Below are 17,838 nucleotides of genomic sequence, written 5' to 3' on the forward strand. Positions count from 1 at the left end.
ATATTCGAAGACTGTAAGTCGACTGTTGAACACGCTTTGTTTACATACGAAAATGTAGATTAGTGCCGAGGCCCCACGCGTTAATTATGTATTTTACAGAACAAGCTGAAATCGGAGAATGGTGTATTGGTAAAGTTGCAATTTAAATTTTCTGTTAATGTTGTTGTTTTTTTCTAGTTGCGCTACCATTATGAAAAAATTTGTCCCTACGCGCTTTACTAGTGCCCAGACTGCGCTGTATGAAAGTCGGTAATGTAGATCATACACGAAAGTAACTAAAAATCCCTAATACATAGTTCACAAATTCTCTGTTACATAACAAAAGTGCTGTGCTATCCAATGGTTAAATCGTCTGTTTGGAAATGTCTCTTTTTTCGCTGCAATTGATCTGCGCGTAAACCAGTTCTTTTAAAACTCAAACTACACAAAATTTGCGCCTAGTTAAAAATTAATGTTAATTTCATAACACCTCCATATCAGAGGATTTACTTTGTCGTATAATCTTAATAATAAAACATAACCTAGTCTTCATAAAGAGTGGGATACATCACGTGGGTTCTAGAAATATGATTTATTTTCATCTTTATTGTAGAACACATTTAGCAATTGTGAATTACATATAGCGGGAGTCGAATCTATTGTAGCGCACAAATGTCTAATTTGAGTGTAGAGGAATATTCCAATTGCTCTTTTTATTGAATCAGCAATGCATTTAATTTATTGAACAATTTCACTTGCTTGTAATCTAGAATGCAAATAGTCTTCAGAAGAGAATCAAGAACAGTGTTGCATTGATTATTGGAAATTTCAAGACCTAAGAAAGTGTAGAGTGTAGAGAGTTCTGTACATAGAATTTCTTCCCAAATTAGCTTCAATACCCTCCTCTTGGATGTTAGTGTGCAGTAAAATCGACTTTACAGGGGGCCAAGTGAGGAGAGTTTTGCCGAAGAAAGAACCTGGAGACAATATATTATGCTATCTTTCATTCCGGAAGGTAAAACATCCCTACGAGCCTTCATTTTTATAGGCTTGAAAAAGTCATAAACTGGCTAAAAAATAGAATAACAAAACCAAAGAATCCGCAAACAAAATGTAGAAACGGTCTTTGAATTTGAATTTTTTTATATGTCTTATTGCTGGGCGTGTCAGCTTTTTAGAGAGGTCAGATCTCAGTGTAAATTGGGACTTTAAATGCGCGTCTGCCATAACGTGCATAACGTATCCTCTACATAGAGCTTCTTTTACAAAAGTTTGTCTGTCATTTCATCTGTTCAGAGATATATTTTCTATAACAAATGCTCACCATAAAGAGGTGTGACTGTATTGTGTCTTTCTTCTATTATGATATTTATATATATGATATTTTTTCCGTCATTGGGTCTCGGACAATGATAACATATAGGCTTCGAACAAATTCTCTGATGAAATATAATGAGTAGCATAAGACTCTGTTTTCACCAGCGCTTATAAATACTACCTATTACGCTTTTTTAAAGTAAATCCCCGCTCGAAAAATACTTTTCTCAGTCAGTTTTTATACTAAAATAGGGGAAGTCATGGGAGTAGCAAGTTTTGAAAGAGCTGATACAGAGAGAAGCCTTTTTTATTGACTGTTTGTGTGTGGGTAGCATTTTGATTAAAAAGATTAGGAGAAGAGTGACCTCTCTAAAAACAGGGTTTATAATCTAGAGAACACTTCAACACGTATATGGTGAGGTACATGTTAGTCTTATTAGTGCTAACAGGCCAAAACTATCCTCAATGAGAGAAGAGTTATGCTATAAATAACTTTCCCTGAGTAAAACCTGCCAAAATAAGCGCGTGTCTTAAAGTACGGTAAGTGATTTGCTATTAATAACGATTAAAGTGTTTATTTTGTTTCGTGTTGTCTACATGAAGACCGTGCCCCTTTTTGTGGTTATACACAAACTTTATTTAATATTATTAAAAGACTGTTACTGCACATTCGCATAAGATTAAAGCTCGTATGCGTTCTGAAAATGAAATGTTTTAGCGTTTGGGCGTTACAAAAATTAAAATGGGAAGCATTATCAGTAATGATGACAAAGCTGTAACTATATTTGTCCTTTTATCAAATATCAGAAATATCATTATTATTACATGTACATAAAGTTCATTTCTTTGCTAACCCCCTCTTTATCTGACAATTTGAATTTTTTTCTCTGTATTAGCTAGGCGAACTGATGACAGAAAGGCATGTGTTGATATATTTTTAATAGGGCTGTTGTTTAAAATTGGCGTTTACAATGGCATTTAAATATAAGGGCGGGTTAAAGGGCGTTTATTGTTTATTAATTCTTATTTGCTTTTTTGTTTTTGATTAAAAGCTTGTAAATAGTCCTGATAAAAAAAGAACAAGATTTTTATTACACTTCTTCCAACCTATGTACAGAAAAGAAACACAGCGCCCAGATGTAGATTAGAACTAAAAAATGACTTCAAAAAATTTGAAAAATTTGATTTGCTTCAATGACTGAGAAGCGTGTGTTTCCAATGATAATGTATTTTGACAGAATGTCATATACTCCAGAAAAAAGTTAGAAAAGTATTAATGTTCATTTTGTATTAAACGCGAGTGTCATGACTTATGAAGTATTAGGAAACCTCAACACATCGAAACTGGGCATTCATTAAATTTCACAACCTGAATGCTTCCTTCCAAGGCGCCATGTACTGATCAATGACCATGTTGTTCGTTTATTTTGGACAATTTTCCTGTTTTTCCATTAAATTTTCGTGGTCCAAAGAAAATGGCTGAATACGCAACTTTTATAACGTCCCAGTAAGTTATTATTATTATTATTATTATTATTATTATTATTATTATTATTATTATTATTATTATTATTATTATTATTATTATTATTATTATTATTATTATTATTATTATTATTATTATTATTATTATTATTATTATTATTATTATTATTATTATTATTATTATTATTATTATTATTATTATTATTATTATTATTATTATTATTATTATTATTATTATTATTATTATTATTATTATTATTATTATTATTATTATTAATTCTTAAGTTTCTTAAGAACGGTCGTGCTTGTTTTTTTCAAGACTTGTACTCCAAACATTTTACGTTGTGAATAAGTCAAGTATTATTGCTTGTCGATAAGTTTGTTATCCAGTCACGAATATTCATGTTTTAATTTTTGAGATATCGCATTATACCGTGAAACATATTTCTTTAAATTAACATTATGGCACGAACGTAGCTTTTTATGATGATGCTCTAGACTGCCATCTTCACCTAATTGGACTTCAATAGGTCAAGATGTAACTATATCCTATAATATTCTATCACCTTTTTACGATGTTAATTTCGCAGTTGCGTGCCTGCTTGTACTCCGCCGTTTTATTTAGAGTTTTACGTTGTAAGTATGTTGTAAAATAATATTAAGTTACCATGGAGAAGCGTTTCACAATGTTACCAGTCCTCCTTGTATTCAACCTACAAGGTTAAACGTTTTAACGAGTAATTAGCTATTAGCTGGTGTTTATATGAAAGGTTTAGAATACGCGTAGAACATTATCAATCGCGCATAAAGTTGGACGAGTCTTGTTTCTGTCGCTTCTGAATATCTTCATTCTTTTTTTGTTCTTTCTTTGTTTTCGGTCCGTATTTCATGTTGACATAACAAAAAGTTGACATGGAAATAATAATAAAAAACCGTGACGCTATGACAAATGTTAGGAAACAATCTCTCCCAATAACTTGTTTGATTTAAAAATATTGTTTTGGGGAGGAATAATATTATTTAGGTTGTTAGAAGTACGAAGGAATGTATTGTTCGTTTATTTGTTTTTTTAAGGACGCCTAAAATATTGTCCAAAGTTATTTCATTTTCTTATGGTATATATTCGCTTTACAGAGTGGGCGGTGAGTAAGGACACCTATAATTCACTGTAGCGACGATGTTACGAACAATTTGAAATTTTGAATTAGGAGAATCTATCGTTACGTGTCTCAAAAAGTTTTTTCGTAGTTGTAATATTTTACTTACAAGTTCATTCTCTCTTTTTTTATATGTTTAATTTTATATTCACTTCTGATCTGCAACATGTACATTTATAAATAACATAAATTTATACAAGGTCGACTGTTAAAAACCACTGTTAGAAATTTTAAGATTATTCTTGAAATAAGATTATAGAATAAAACAACAAGCGACAAAGTACTTGGGTGTTTTTGAAGAGCAAGATGAGTATGGATAAAGTTATCCTATTGGTTGGGTTGTTCGCTGTATCTAATATTTTCTGTTACGGTAAGTGTTCCTGTATGTATTAATGTTTATTTTTCTTTATGCCTTTGGCGCATGTTTATGTTGACATGTTATATCAACGTACATCAAACGGGTTTATTGTTTGTTTACAAGACATCGAATATGTAAAACGCTTGCAAAAAAGCGTCTCTTTTTGATACCTATTACTTTCAAATTTGGGTTGATTGCCAATAGTGATTTTATTCAAATGAATAGAATTAATTTATTATTTTGAAGTCGCTTTTACATTAATTTGGGAATTTTAAACGACCAAAAATCTTGATTAGTCGCACCAACTTTATTGTCGAACTGGGAGTCGTCCCGGTTTAATGTTGTTTAACAAGCTAAAAGCATTTTGCATGCATGAAATTGAAAGCACTTTTAATTTGACAATTATGTCTGCAAATTTGGACAAAAGCTCCATTCTCTTCAAAACACAATGTTTTTTTATACCCAGCCGGTACAACAACAACATCCGTTAACGAAGAGCGGGAATGATTTATGAAGGACACAGTATTTCATAGCTAACGTTTGTTCGTGTCTTCTATATTTTCTTTTCTCATATAATGCGATGTTGTATATTTGTGTATATATTGTTTGTGTTTGTTCTGTGTTTAAAAGGAGATTAGTAAAACATGCGTATGATTATATCACCTTTAATCTTATCTCGAGCAGTCGGCGAGTAGTGTTTTTTGATACACCGCATAACTTACATTAGAGAAAAATCACCTACCCACGTGTGAAGTTAAGCGGCACTTGTAAGAAATAAGATTAATTAAAATCGGCTTAAATAACGCCGTTTAATTTACCAAGAAAAGCCTCGTTAATCCTTTAGGTAAAACTTCTTGTTGGATGACTAAACCGAAATTTAAATAAATATCGGTGGTTTTCCTTGTCAAAAACTTTGTCTTGCGAAATTTGTGCGGTAATTCAATGACGAGTGAAATGCATTGAAAATGTTCAACCTTCAACATATAAGCGTTGTGATGAAATAATATATTTTTACAAAAACACTTAACACTACAATCTGCTGAAAATTTGACGTGAATGGCAGAAAATGTTCGTCAAATTTCTTGTCCTTTAATTGTTAGACGATCCACTGTTTAAACCTTCGACACCTTCATAAACACAGGTTAACTTTTTTTAAAAAATATAACTGTGCCCTTCGCTTTAATTTAAAAAGTAAATCTCTAAAGGTGATCAGAGAATTGTGCCACCACAAACATCAAACTGCTGTATCAGATTAAAAATAACATTGTAGATCCGTGTTATCCATAGCTTTAGTAATTGAAGCAAAATCCTGCGCATATGACTTGGCAGGTAATATCACACTTAACAATTTAAGAAAATAACTTTTTTTTCACTGCAATTGTATTGTCTTTTTGTACCTTGAACGCTCAAAAAGTACAGATAATTTTTCTTCATCTATTAATGTATACTTTTTGTAAACATTTCTCAGAAATAAAGGAGCTCATAAATAGTCGAAGCTTAAAAAACTATCAAATATAAAAAATATCAAATAAAGATTATGAAAAAGGAAACAACTGAAAGAGTTTTAGTGTTTACAGACATTTCACTCATCCGGAAACAAAGAGATCGCTTATGAAAGGAGAAACCAACATGACAGATTCAGTTCCGATTTAACATTTCTAAAAAAATTTTTTATATATTTCTTATAAAATTCTACTTTCTTCAATACGTTCAAGAAATAGCTTGGTTCTTATTATGTTATAAGAATTAATATATCAAGTGTTTCCCTCCTCAAATTTTGTTTGATTTTCTTTCTGAATGCTTGATAAAATACTTATTTCATGGTGTTATTTTCGTGAGATGTTAATTTTCCAAAAAAAAAAATATAATGAAATAAACACACACCATTTTTTTTACCGTACGTTTTAAAATGGCTTCTGTTTCCGAACGCGTGGTGTCAGACTTCTCGTTTTTGCACCATTATATTCAGCATAAATTAAATTCAAAAAGGTTCCCGGTTTTTTTTTTCTAATAACGTCGTTATCAAATTATTTGTTATTATATATAATCATTCAAAAAAATGCATATTTTTTTTTTTCTGTTGTCATAATTCGCTAATCAGTAACTTATACAAAAAAATCCGGGAACCTTTTGTGCATAATTTATTCAGCTTTCCATTACCGAAGATTTCAATGAGCCAATAGGGAGCTTTTGGAAATAGAGACCACAAACGTAAATGTATGCGAAAATTTACTAACCAGATATTTGATTTTCGTAGGTGTTACGAAAATGTGTGAACTGAGTATGCAGAAAGATGATGGAAGTTTTTCTTTATGGTGAATATGATGCGTGCACGCGTTCAGAATTATTAATAGACAGAAGTCAGGGTTACAAAAGACAGCTCATATGCATACTCCTTAAGGCGGTGATACGCGATCCAATTAATCGAATTCGATTAATCGGATACCACCGCCTTTTGGTGAAAGTAAACTATCTAAAGAGTATCATCATGCATATATTTATACGGAAGTTTCATACCATGTATAATGTTTACAAAAAATATGCTCAACTCATTTTGTACAAATTTTCCCGAAGGTGTGAAGGATATAACACCTCTGAAAAGGCTTTTTCCAGAAAAAAGGGATGTTCCAAATATTTTCATGGAATATAAAATTGTCATTCGAAAGAGAATTTTTTTTCTTCTATATGTCATGAATTTTTTGCAAAAAACTTAAAAAACAAATTTGTTTCATTTACAGTAACCTTTAGCGTTTTCCTTGAGTAAGAAATTTTCACAAGCATCTCCTCTATTGCAGCTTTCAGTGTAGAAAATCAAACTATTCAAAGCGTGGTTTTATTACACTTGTGGAAGGGTAAATAATTTTCGTCATCAAAGAAAGATTTTCTCTTTGTTTTTATTTCCATTCCTTTGTCATAAAAAATATATGTTTTCTGTCATTAACATAATTTCCAAGTGTCCAAATAGTTGTGGTTATTCATCGCCTTGCCTCCTCTTAAAAACAATAAAAGAAATTGTCTTTTAGAAAAAAAATTTCTTTTTAAAATATTTTTCAAAAAATATTTGTGGATGTGAAATTTGGAACAGACAAAACATGCGACATAGTTCTGTTGACAGTTTCATGATCGCTTATGAGTCAGAAAGTTATTTTTAGAAAATGACGTGTGATTTATTTACTTGTAAGAAATTAAAATTTTTTTTCAATTATTTGTTTATCATTTGTGTGTTGACATTGGGATTCAGGCAACATTTTTTTTTTTGACTTCTACATGCAATATTCGTGTTAAAAATACAACCCAAACAGAACTTTCCCATGTCCGATTGACATAAAAAAATTATGTACTTCAATTTAATAACGTTGAATATTATTTTAAAATCACAATATTAAAATTGTAATCAATTAAATTAGCATGCAATTCGGAATAATCTTCAACGGTTTTCTAAATTTCAGTAACCTTTTCCAACACATTTTTTTTGCCAACTGTCGTAGAGTCACAAGTTACTTCATTGCTTTGGTAAATGAGGGTGCGGATAATTTAAGCCCTCGTGTAATTTTTTGGTTGAGGTTTATTTAAATTGTCTGTGAACCCAACGTGGCAACACAAAGCATGTAGCTTGGTTAATGAGGTACTCATGTCGGGAAAATTGTTAGTTTGAAAAATCTCGTTGAAAGAATGAAAACAAATTGGAATACGATGATTTTATTGCAGTAAACTTAATTTTAATTCGCCGTTTGAGAGCGACCTTCTGTTCATGCCAGTCTTTTCCGAATAGAAATAGAACAGTTTGGGTATATTAACATAATATTATTAAAGGGTGTTATAACAGGTAAAAAAACAAACAACTTAGATTTAAATAACTTCAGGGTAAACCCCCATAAAAACAAACCATGCGCAGTTATAAAAGGATTATAAAAGAATATTCATTGTAACTAATTTCGCTCAAACGCGTTTCCGGAACTCTGAGGAGAACTAGAATTAGAATATAAAACCTCCTGGCAAGAGTGAAGGCTTCAGTAGGTGTAAACAATTTTATTGATTACAAACCATTTATTCCAAACTGATGCGGGGCTGTGTGCCAAGTTTCAAGAACAGCCTTTTTCATTTCTGGACCAATTTGGGCCCATCATGATGTCGCCATCGCGTTCGACATGAATTTTTGAACTTCTTCTTTTACTACACCGTTGAAATAATATGTAGTTGTTGACAGGGCAGAACTTATTGACAAATTTTTTCTTTAATCTAAGAACAGATTTCTTTCCAATTTTTTTTTGATGTCGACGGAGTAATATTGAATAACCTGTTTTACACAACACTTTTTGTCCGTTAAAAAAAAGAAAAAAACCCTCCAGCGCAATGTCCTTAAGCGCTCTGGGGAGGAATGTCAGCAAAACCCCAATAAAAGGGAAAACATGAAAGAGGATTGTTGCAGAATAAAGTATAGTATAGTAAGAAATAGCGAAGTATTTTTCATATTTGTTCATACTCATTGAAATTATGTGGGTTTTTTAGATCTTGTAATTTCTGTTTTAAGCAAATCCATAAACTGTTACAAGAAATAAAGTCACATTGTAAATAGTTCCTTGCTGATTATCAATAATTAAAACTAAAATCGATAGAATTGTATTACAACATTTATTTATTTTTGCCTTGTAGAAATTGATCTATTGTCTGCGGTAAAAATTGATGACAGTTTATCTGGTGTTGAAAGTATAGATGGTCGATATAGAGCTTTCCAATTATTTGTAAGCAGCAACGAACTGTTGGCAGATCCTTTCATTACAAAAGAATTTGTGAATGAGGTGATTCGGCACAAAGAGTTTTTTGTTGTTGTAAACGTTCGAAATGATAAGCAGACAACGACCTCCTTAATTTCTGTTCAAACAAAGAGAGGCAAACACAAGTTCTTGGTATGGATGGATGTACGTGAAAGAAAAATTGGAATCAAATCACATTCATCGGATGGTAAAGGTCATGTTGTTTTTAAACATGTGCCAGTCAAGCAAGGGAAATGGCACCATATTATTCTACACTTCCAAAAGTTTGATACAAATGCACCAACTGTTGACTTGTATATTGATTGTGAGTTCATTGAACAGCAGAAGTTTTCGATGTCATTGAAATTCTCCTTAATCGAAGATGGACTGATTTCAGAGTTGAGAATTGGCCAAATAAAAAACAAAATAGGAAAAGATGCAATGAAATTTTTAGTAAGTTTTTTATACGCATATTTAGTACTTAAAGTAATTTGAATTGGTTAAATTGCATGTTTTTATTTTATTGTGATTAAGGAGATCTGTACCTGATTTTTATATTCTAACAAGTCATATATGAACTGCAAACTAAATTTTATTCCATCACGTTTTTTCGAAAGAGCTGCCTCTATAAACATGCTGCATGAGAAACTGGTGGAAGCTGTAAAAGGTTAATTTATAATTCATATGCAATTTAGGGTGGCATTCAAGAAATTAAAGTAGTTTTCAACCGAAAAATTGATTGGTATGTGAACAAGAAGCAATGCTTTTATGTTGAAATTGAAGCAACGTGTAAGTAACTACACATTTATATCCCTATATCTACGAAATTATATTCAGTGCAGGAATTATTGCTCAAAAGTCATAAGAGTAAAAATTTCAGTTTTACAATTAGCTGATAATTAAAAGTTGAAAAAAACTCTTCACCATTTTAGCAATGAAGGCATATCAAGATCCAAATGCTGTCGCTTCATATGAAATGGAGCAACTTTCGCTTAACATGAAAAACGTCCAATTTCAAATGGCAGAACAGGTTTGAAATCTTATAAGTTACATACGCAGGAAAAAAAGCATTTCAATCAATTTTATTTTTCTTTCTGCTGAAAATAAATTACATCTTTTTCCTTTTTTTTTATTTCTAAAATATTTAGGTTAGGGAGATGGCCAAGATTACCCAGTGGTTAAACGAATGTGCAATTTGCAGCGCAACTGGACCTGGTAAATTAAATGTCACCATATGTTCAGCAGACAAATGTTCTGCTGATGCAAAATGCAATGTACTCAGTGAAGCAAGGAAAACGTATAAATGTGAAGTAAGTTGAGTCATTTCAATTCCAGTGCCTATATATCCTATATACAAGTGGTGTTAAAATCCTAATTTAGAATGCTATATTGCTTTTTAGACAAATGTCGCTACTGTTTGTTGCTTGTTTGTTTTTATTGCAACCCGGCGTATGCCCCTCTTTTTAGTGCAAGAACGGATTTGCTGGAAATGGGGATCAATGTGGAAAAGACAGTGACAGCGATGGCATCCCAGATGAAGAATTGCAATGTGAAGGAAAGGCATGCCGAAAGGTGATATTGCATTTTTTTTCAAATTTTCACTTTCTTTCAGTGGAATCCAACTTCAATTTGAAAATGCCTAAAGCTTAGTTTCCACTGAGGCGATGAGCTCTCATCGCTCATATAGTTTATCGTCCAAATTTCATCGCCCAACACTTATCGCCGATGTGTTCCCACTAGTTGTTTTTTTTTTTATTCACCTCGTCGACTTTTTGACATAATAAGAAATTGTTCTGCAAACATGGTTGCTAGCAAAACAAGAAGAAGATTGCTTCGAGCGTCATTTTTATGGTTTTAAGAAACAGAATTAAAAGAAAACAAAAAAAAGACGATTTTGGGTACGAGAAATCTTCAAGCATAGGAAAAACAAAGGTGATTATAATCAAATTCTGGCGGAGTTACGTGTTGCTGACAGAGAGTTTTAGGTTTTTAAAAAATGTCTCCCGAACACTTTGACCAAAAGTTTTGCACTTTACGTGGTTTGGTGAAACATAAACAAATCACTTTAAATCCATAATGTGTGTCCTTTGTTAGGTGTTTTATCTTTTCCGACAAAATGAAAAGATCAACAAATAGGGCGGCAGACCAAGGCGATGAATATCATCAGTTTCTTCATTCCAGTCCACGTGCAGAACGGTCCTTATAGAAAAATTTGTAATACTTATCAAAATGCGAAAAAATGCAATTGCTTTGAAAATTTGTGACATAAAGCTATTAATACAGTTGCAGTTGGATTGGAAAGTTGATTAATTTCAGTTGTAGCTGAATTGGAAAAAGGGGACAGTAACACTGTATTTAAAATTATGCTGTAGGATAATTGCAGGACTTTCCCAAATGCTGGTCAAGAGGATGCTGACGGTGATGGATTGGGTAACGCTTGTGACAGTGACGATGACAATGATGGAATTATCGATGAAGATGTAAGTTTCTTAGGCATTATGAAGTTGAAAATAAATTTCTCTTCTCAACGAAACTTTAAATTTCTCTAACAGGTATTTTCAATGTTGGTGTTATTGTATTTGAGGAATGAACGTTAGTCTTTCTGTCTATATACACAAGTAGACTTACCTTCACAATTCTTCTAAAATACACCAAGAAATTGTGAAGTATTTGGTGTAATGTTTCAAATAAGACATTCACTTTTCTTATGTGACTTTTGCCATATCATCAAATTGCAGGATAACTGCCCAACAACAGCAAACGCTGATCAAGAAGACGCCGACGGTGATGGTGTTGGTGATAAATGCGATAATTGCCCTAATAAAAAAAATAAAGATCAAATAGATACTAATAATGATAAAACTGGTGACGCCTGTAGCAAGGACAGTGACGCTGATGGTATTACTTTTATCAATTTTGGTTTTAATTTTACTGTCAACTGTTGGTTGTAATACTTGGTAGAATTGGAATTATCACAACTTTGCTTACACAATCTTTTTTAGCAGGAGTTACGTAAATTGAATACTAACCCAAATTACTGAAACTACAACCCAAGCCCTTTTTGTAATAATTTGCTACTTCGTTTCCCTTTTTTGTGAACGTGTCAGTAACTTGTCTGGAAAAAATGATAAATGTAATCCAGCGAGAAAAATTCAAAAACTTTTTTGTTTATTTAGTACCGCAATTTTCTTCTTTCTCCCGGTCAATCACTGAAGTAGTGAACTGCTCAAAGAAAACTCAGAAAATCCTGAATATTAAATTGATTTTAAACTTGTAGGTATTCCGGACAAACAGGATAACTGCAGACTTGTGCCCAATCCCTTACAAGAAGATGTAGATTCAGATAATGTGGGGAACGCGTGTGATAATTGTAAAATGCAGTATAATCCTGACCAAGTGAGATTTTATCTTTGTTTTTAGCTTGCTATAGCTTTGTTACTGTTAATTTGAATTCTTGTTTCTGGAGATTTATCGATTGCATTTTTATTACTGTCACGGTTCTAAGAAAAGTATTTTTTTAGGTAGACAAGGATTTCGATAAAATCGGAGATGCATGTGATACGGACAGCGATATGTAAGTTGTTCATATAATTACTATAGCTATTGAAATTTTATTATCACTTACTGAAGTCACACCTAAACAATAGTCAATTTATTGGTGGTATTTTTTAAACTCTTGAAATGAATTCTTCGTGTGGTTGAGAGAAACGTTTCAACTCTGATTTTCCTTTATGCACAATAGGATTTATTTTATTCAATTCCATTTCAGTGATAGGGATGGTATCCAGGACGATAAAGACAATTGTAAATACGTACCAAATGCGAATCAGTTGGATCAAGATGGAGATGGAAAAGGTATGATAATTATCTCTGGCGTCATGGCCTTCGTTATTTCTGCTGTCTTTGTTTTTGGTTTCGTTTTGTGTTGTGATACGCCTTCGCGAACTTATTTTCTCTTCGGGTGGAACAGCCTTAACCAAAAAAATTGAAATAAGCGTATACTTGTTCAAATCGCTTACGGTTTCTATGTATATGTTACTTTATAAAATTATGTTAGGAAACGCATGTGATGACGATGATGATAATGATGGAATTAAAGATGGCGTAGATAACTGCAGACTGACATATAATCCAGACCAGAAAGACAGTGACGGTAAGTTTGGTGTCTTTCTGTCGTAATTTATTTAATAAGAAGACTGAAGTAGTTAACGAATGAGGGTAAAAATGCCCTTTACTTAGACCTGTAGTTGCAGACAAGCAATCAGCAGTAATTCGCTTAGACTCAGCATGATTGTTTTTATTTACAAAATGGTTTGGTATGGTTAATACTTCTTTGCATCCTTACATAAATGTCTGATACAGTCATGTATTTTCAGTTGTTTTTGTTGCCAATGTGATCACGATCTCTTGTTCTCGGTTAAGGTGATGGTGCCGGTGACAAATGTGACGAAAGCATCCATGGAGGTGGTATAACAGACGTGTGCCCAGATGATCCAGACATCTACAATACTAATTTCACAAAATACACTCATATCCGATTGGACCCTAAAGGAACCTCTCAAGTGGATCCAGAATGGGAAATCTTAGCCGAGGTATAATCTCAGTACAAATGCATTCTTTTTCTCTCTTTTTATCTATTCATTATTTCACTTACTCACATATTCCATCTGTTTTTCTTATGACATGCATATTTTCATTTCGTCGACAGGGAGCTGAGATTAAACAGTGGCGAAACAGTGATCCTGGACTTGCCATCGGTAAACCTACTGTTTCATTATCATTTTATTAAATTCTAAAATTCCAAGAAAAACCTTTCACCACTCTGTGCTGCGCCCCAGTTTGCCTTTTCATGTTTGAAACTTTAAACGTCTGCGCATAATTGTGGAAAAAACTTTATATGCGAAGTTTTTAAAAGGAAATGGAAATAAAAGTGGAATAGTTTTTGTAAAGATTTGACAGTGCTTTAATGATGTAAAACCAGTGATGCTGTCTGTCTTAAACTATATTCTGTGATAGGCAAACATGATTTACACACAGGAACTGTTCGTATAAAAGTAAGTTTACTGAATTAGCCAGGCTGACTTACTTAACCAGATGTTTACTCAGATGACTAATGTGAAAGCACACTTAATTTAACAGAGTATCCGACCTTATTGCAATAAGGTTTTTTCATATATAAACACGCCAGCCCGTCTCAGTTGGATGAATTTGGAAAAAAACGCGTATGCACAATTGTCACAGTTGTCACATTGCGACAAAAACGCATGTGTAAATAAAATTCAGGAAAGTGAATTGAATAAAATAGAGAGAGTTGCTGCGTTCCTCATATGAACAGCCACTGTGTTTAAAACATGTAAAAGGGCGTGGTACTTTTGGAAGTTATTCAGGCTTACCTTTATCGTGCGAGAATTCTGTTGTTAAATGTGAGAAAAGTGATAGATTTTAACTTGCTACCTTATAATTTTATTCTTTCTTGTAAATGTAAGAAAAAATTTTTGTTGGATTTCTCGTGCTGCGCTTTATGTTCTTCTTGTAATTTTTTTTTTTCTTTCTATTTATTTTTATTTTTTGATTTTATTTTAAGGTGAAAAAAAGTTCGAAGGCGTGGATTTCTCCGGCACGTTTTATATCCACGACGATAAAGACGACGACTTTGCAGGATTTGTGTTCTCGTATCAAGACAGCAAGCGATTTTACACAGTCATGTGGAAAAAAGAAAAACAGACGTACTGGTTTGAGGAACCCTTTAAAGCTGTTGGCCATGCAGGCTTACAGCTAAAGGTGGGTCTTCTTTTTATTCACAAAAGGTTTTATGGAAATATGTTGTGTTTTTTTTAAATTGGTGGACACGAAACTTCCAAAAAGACTTTCAGAAGGTCGGAACTTTTTTGCCATTTATAATAGTTTATAAATGTTCCTAATTTTTTGTTTGTAAACAACAAAAAGCAGTGTCGTATAAACAATTCCTTGATATTTTATCGATGTTTTGGATTAAAAAACTCATTTGAAGCCTGGAAGTCATGACACATGAAAACGATATGTACTCTTATAAAGAAAACGTGAAATAAATTACGAAGTTGAAAAGCCTTCCTCTTTACCCGAACAAATTATAATCAGTTTCGTTTTCGAAACCAGACACGCAATACGATGATCAAAAACGATAAAAAAGCAGGTGCCATGAATGAAAACGACTGTCTTTTCTTTTATAGATGGTGTCATCTAAAACTGGACCTGGTGAAGAAATGAGAAATGCTTTATGGAGCTCCAAAAGTGAACCAGGACAGGTGGAAACTCGTTTATTTTCATACGTCGGTGTTTGTTAGCGTTTTATGAAAAATAGGTTTTAAAATAGGGAAGACAAGCTTAAGACAATTTTTGACAGCTTTGATTTTTGTAACATGTGTTTTTTTCTCGTAGACGAGGGTGTTGTGGACTGACCCTACCATCAAAGGTTGGAAGCCCAGGACTGCTTACAAGTGGGAACTTACCCATCGACCAAAACTAGGAATAATAAAGTACGTCGGGATATTTTTCTTCCCTTGTTTAACCTTTTTTATTCACTTTCGCTTGTAAGAAAAATTATAATTTGTGAGTGCTTACTTTCGCGAGGAAGAAGGCTTACAATGTACATTTGTTTTGCGATCGTGATGAAATTTTTTTTTTATTTTTAGTGTGAAAATCTTTGAAGGTAAACAAAAGATTGCTGATTCTGGTTACATCGCCAATGCTGAAATAAAGGGCGGTCAGTTAGGCGTGTTGGTGTTCTCACAAAAAGAAGTTGTGTTCTCCAACTTGAAATACAAATGCAATGGTATGTCTATCAGAACTTATTTTATAAGTTTAGGTATTGTACACTATTGGCAAAGGAAGAAAAGCTGGTGACATCAAATGTATTGACCACCCCTAGTATTGGCCACAGTTTAAAACTTAAGCAGACATGGAAAGGAAAATGTGTATTTATTTTTATCGATTAATAAACACTGTGATAATGGCTTCGCTAGAATGAAAAACTATTTAAGGCAGCCATAGAATAGGTAACAAATAGTAGAACTTAATACTCCGTAACATAATCCACCAACAAAAACGTAACTTTGCCCGTGTACTTATTTATAACAAAGCAACTCCTTGAGTGAACAATTAAATTTAATTACCCGTGACTTTTGCACAAAAGTGCTAAATAAAACAAAGGATTTTGCAAAAGCATAAAAACTGGATAAAAATAAACAGCCTAGCGAATGTGCTACTTTACTTTAGCTGTTTTTTAGCTTTGAGACGACGACTCATGAAAATTGCGGACCAGAAATTTTGGAGTACCATAACTTTAAATACCCCACATGTTTTTGAGAGCTGATTAAAGGTTAAAAAAGCGCGCCCTTGTAACGGATACGAACAATATCATATTTAATTTGCGTGTTACAGACACACAGAATTAGCATATTAAGGCTGAGTTCTTTTTAACGAAAATTGAGCGGTTGATCGAATGTTTTCTGTTAGGGATTGAGAATTTTTTTCATTTTCAATTTCGTCTTTCCGAGGCGGCGTAAATAAAATATAAAGAGACATGGCCTGTCGTAAATATCCTCGCATTCCTACTTCCTGCATCTTTAGCACAAAGTCGCGATTTCATTTAAAATACGTGTATGATTGATATAGAAATCTTCTTTTTTAGAAAACACGCCAGAAGGGTTTAGCCCGAACGCAATCCAATAGAAGTCCAAGTTAGGCGAAACAAATAAATGTTGGACAATTAAATTTGAGGAAGAATATAAAAAAAAATTGTAGATACAGAGAATTGAACAATGCATCTTGTTGTTGTTGTTCTTAAAGAAAACGATATAACGTAAACAAATTGTTTATACTACGTATAAAGATATACAAAAATATACACGAATTCTTTACCTTGTTGTTGTTGCTGATTGTTCTTTTCTACAGCTTAGAAAATTAAAATGTTGATTCAACAAAATGTCCTGTTTTCAATACAGCTTTGATATAGTTTTCCATTACTAGTCGCTTCTACAATTTTTTAGTAGCTCGTATGAGACACTTTCTGAATTTTTGTAGAACTAACCTCGCGAAATAGGAGTAGTGACTTGTATAAATTTTCTAACATATATCGAATTATATTATTATTTTATTTTATTTTTTTTATTTTTGAAAATTGACTTCTTCTCCTTTCCCCTTGTACAGAAACATCATGGTTTATTAAATAAAAGTAACTTAGTTTTATTCTTTCCTTTAAATCGAATTGAGTCAAAAAATTAGATCAGTTGGAACTTTTTCGTGTGATGTAACATGGAACAGCCATGAGGTTGATATCGAAGTTCTAGAAGTGTATGTTAAAAGAGAAGTTAAACAAACGATGAAAGAAAATTTGCTATGTACTGCGTTATTTTGCTATTTTAGGCAAAGGTTTCAACTTTTCAGTCATTGCGTCAGACCGAAAGAAAAGAAAGATATCTACTAAGTACCTATCATCACAATGAGTAAGACAGTAAACAAAAAGAATTCTTTCGTCAGGAATCATTGAAAAGGAGGCTAGGATTTTTAAAATGGTAACCACAAGCAATTGAAAAACTTGTTCGAGTTCTCTTGTTGTGTAACTTTGAGGACTGCGGAATATAAAATTAAACACAAGCTGATAAATAAAAGAAATGTGTTATCTCTTTCGTCTCTATAACCAAAGCTATACCTAAAGTTCCAAAATATATGGCAGCAAAAACGGCCAGTACATAAACAAAGTCACGTGATAAAAAGTAAGAACAATATAAGTCGACAAGAAAGAAATGAA

The 17,838-nt window shown here is 32.6% G+C and overlaps 1 protein-coding gene across 1 annotated transcript; it reads left to right on the forward strand.

Moving 5' to 3' along the window:
* The first annotated feature begins 4,160 nt into the window (after positions 1–4,160).
* LOC130647089 (cartilage oligomeric matrix protein-like) lies at positions 4,161–17,313 on the forward strand. The gene is made up of 19 exons (XM_057452820.1): positions 4,161–4,308; positions 8,950–9,503; positions 9,746–9,839; positions 9,983–10,080; positions 10,199–10,360; positions 10,518–10,622; positions 11,423–11,530; positions 11,789–11,948; positions 12,328–12,446; positions 12,572–12,624; positions 12,820–12,905; positions 13,108–13,203; positions 13,473–13,642; positions 13,759–13,807; positions 14,635–14,831; positions 15,260–15,334; positions 15,468–15,565; positions 15,722–15,861; positions 16,720–17,313. The coding sequence occupies exons 1-19, from the start codon at positions 4,245–4,247 to the stop codon at positions 16,758–16,760; spliced, it is 2,469 nt and encodes an 822-aa protein (XP_057308803.1). The 5' UTR covers positions 4,161–4,244; the 3' UTR covers positions 16,761–17,313.
* Positions 17,314–17,838: the final 525 nt, after the last annotated feature.

This window comes from Hydractinia symbiolongicarpus, chromosome 1, assembly GCF_029227915.1.
Source record: "Hydractinia symbiolongicarpus strain clone_291-10 chromosome 1, HSymV2.1, whole genome shotgun sequence".
Taxonomy (NCBI): Eukaryota; Metazoa; Cnidaria; class Hydrozoa; order Anthoathecata; family Hydractiniidae; genus Hydractinia; species Hydractinia symbiolongicarpus.

Bases quoted from the DNA above. Each gene is read 5' to 3' on its own strand.
- LOC130647089 (XM_057452820.1), top strand. From the start codon at position 4,245: ATGAGTATGGATAAAGTTATCCTATTGGTTGGGTTGTTCGCTGTATCT. The intron at 12,447-12,571 runs GTGAGATTTTAT...GTATTTTTTTAG, and splicing joins TGCAGTATAATCCTGACCAA to GTAGACAAGGATTTCGATAA. The intron at 15,335-15,467 runs GTGGAAACTCGT...TTTTTCTCGTAG, and splicing joins CCAAAAGTGAACCAGGACAG to ACGAGGGTGTTGTGGACTGA.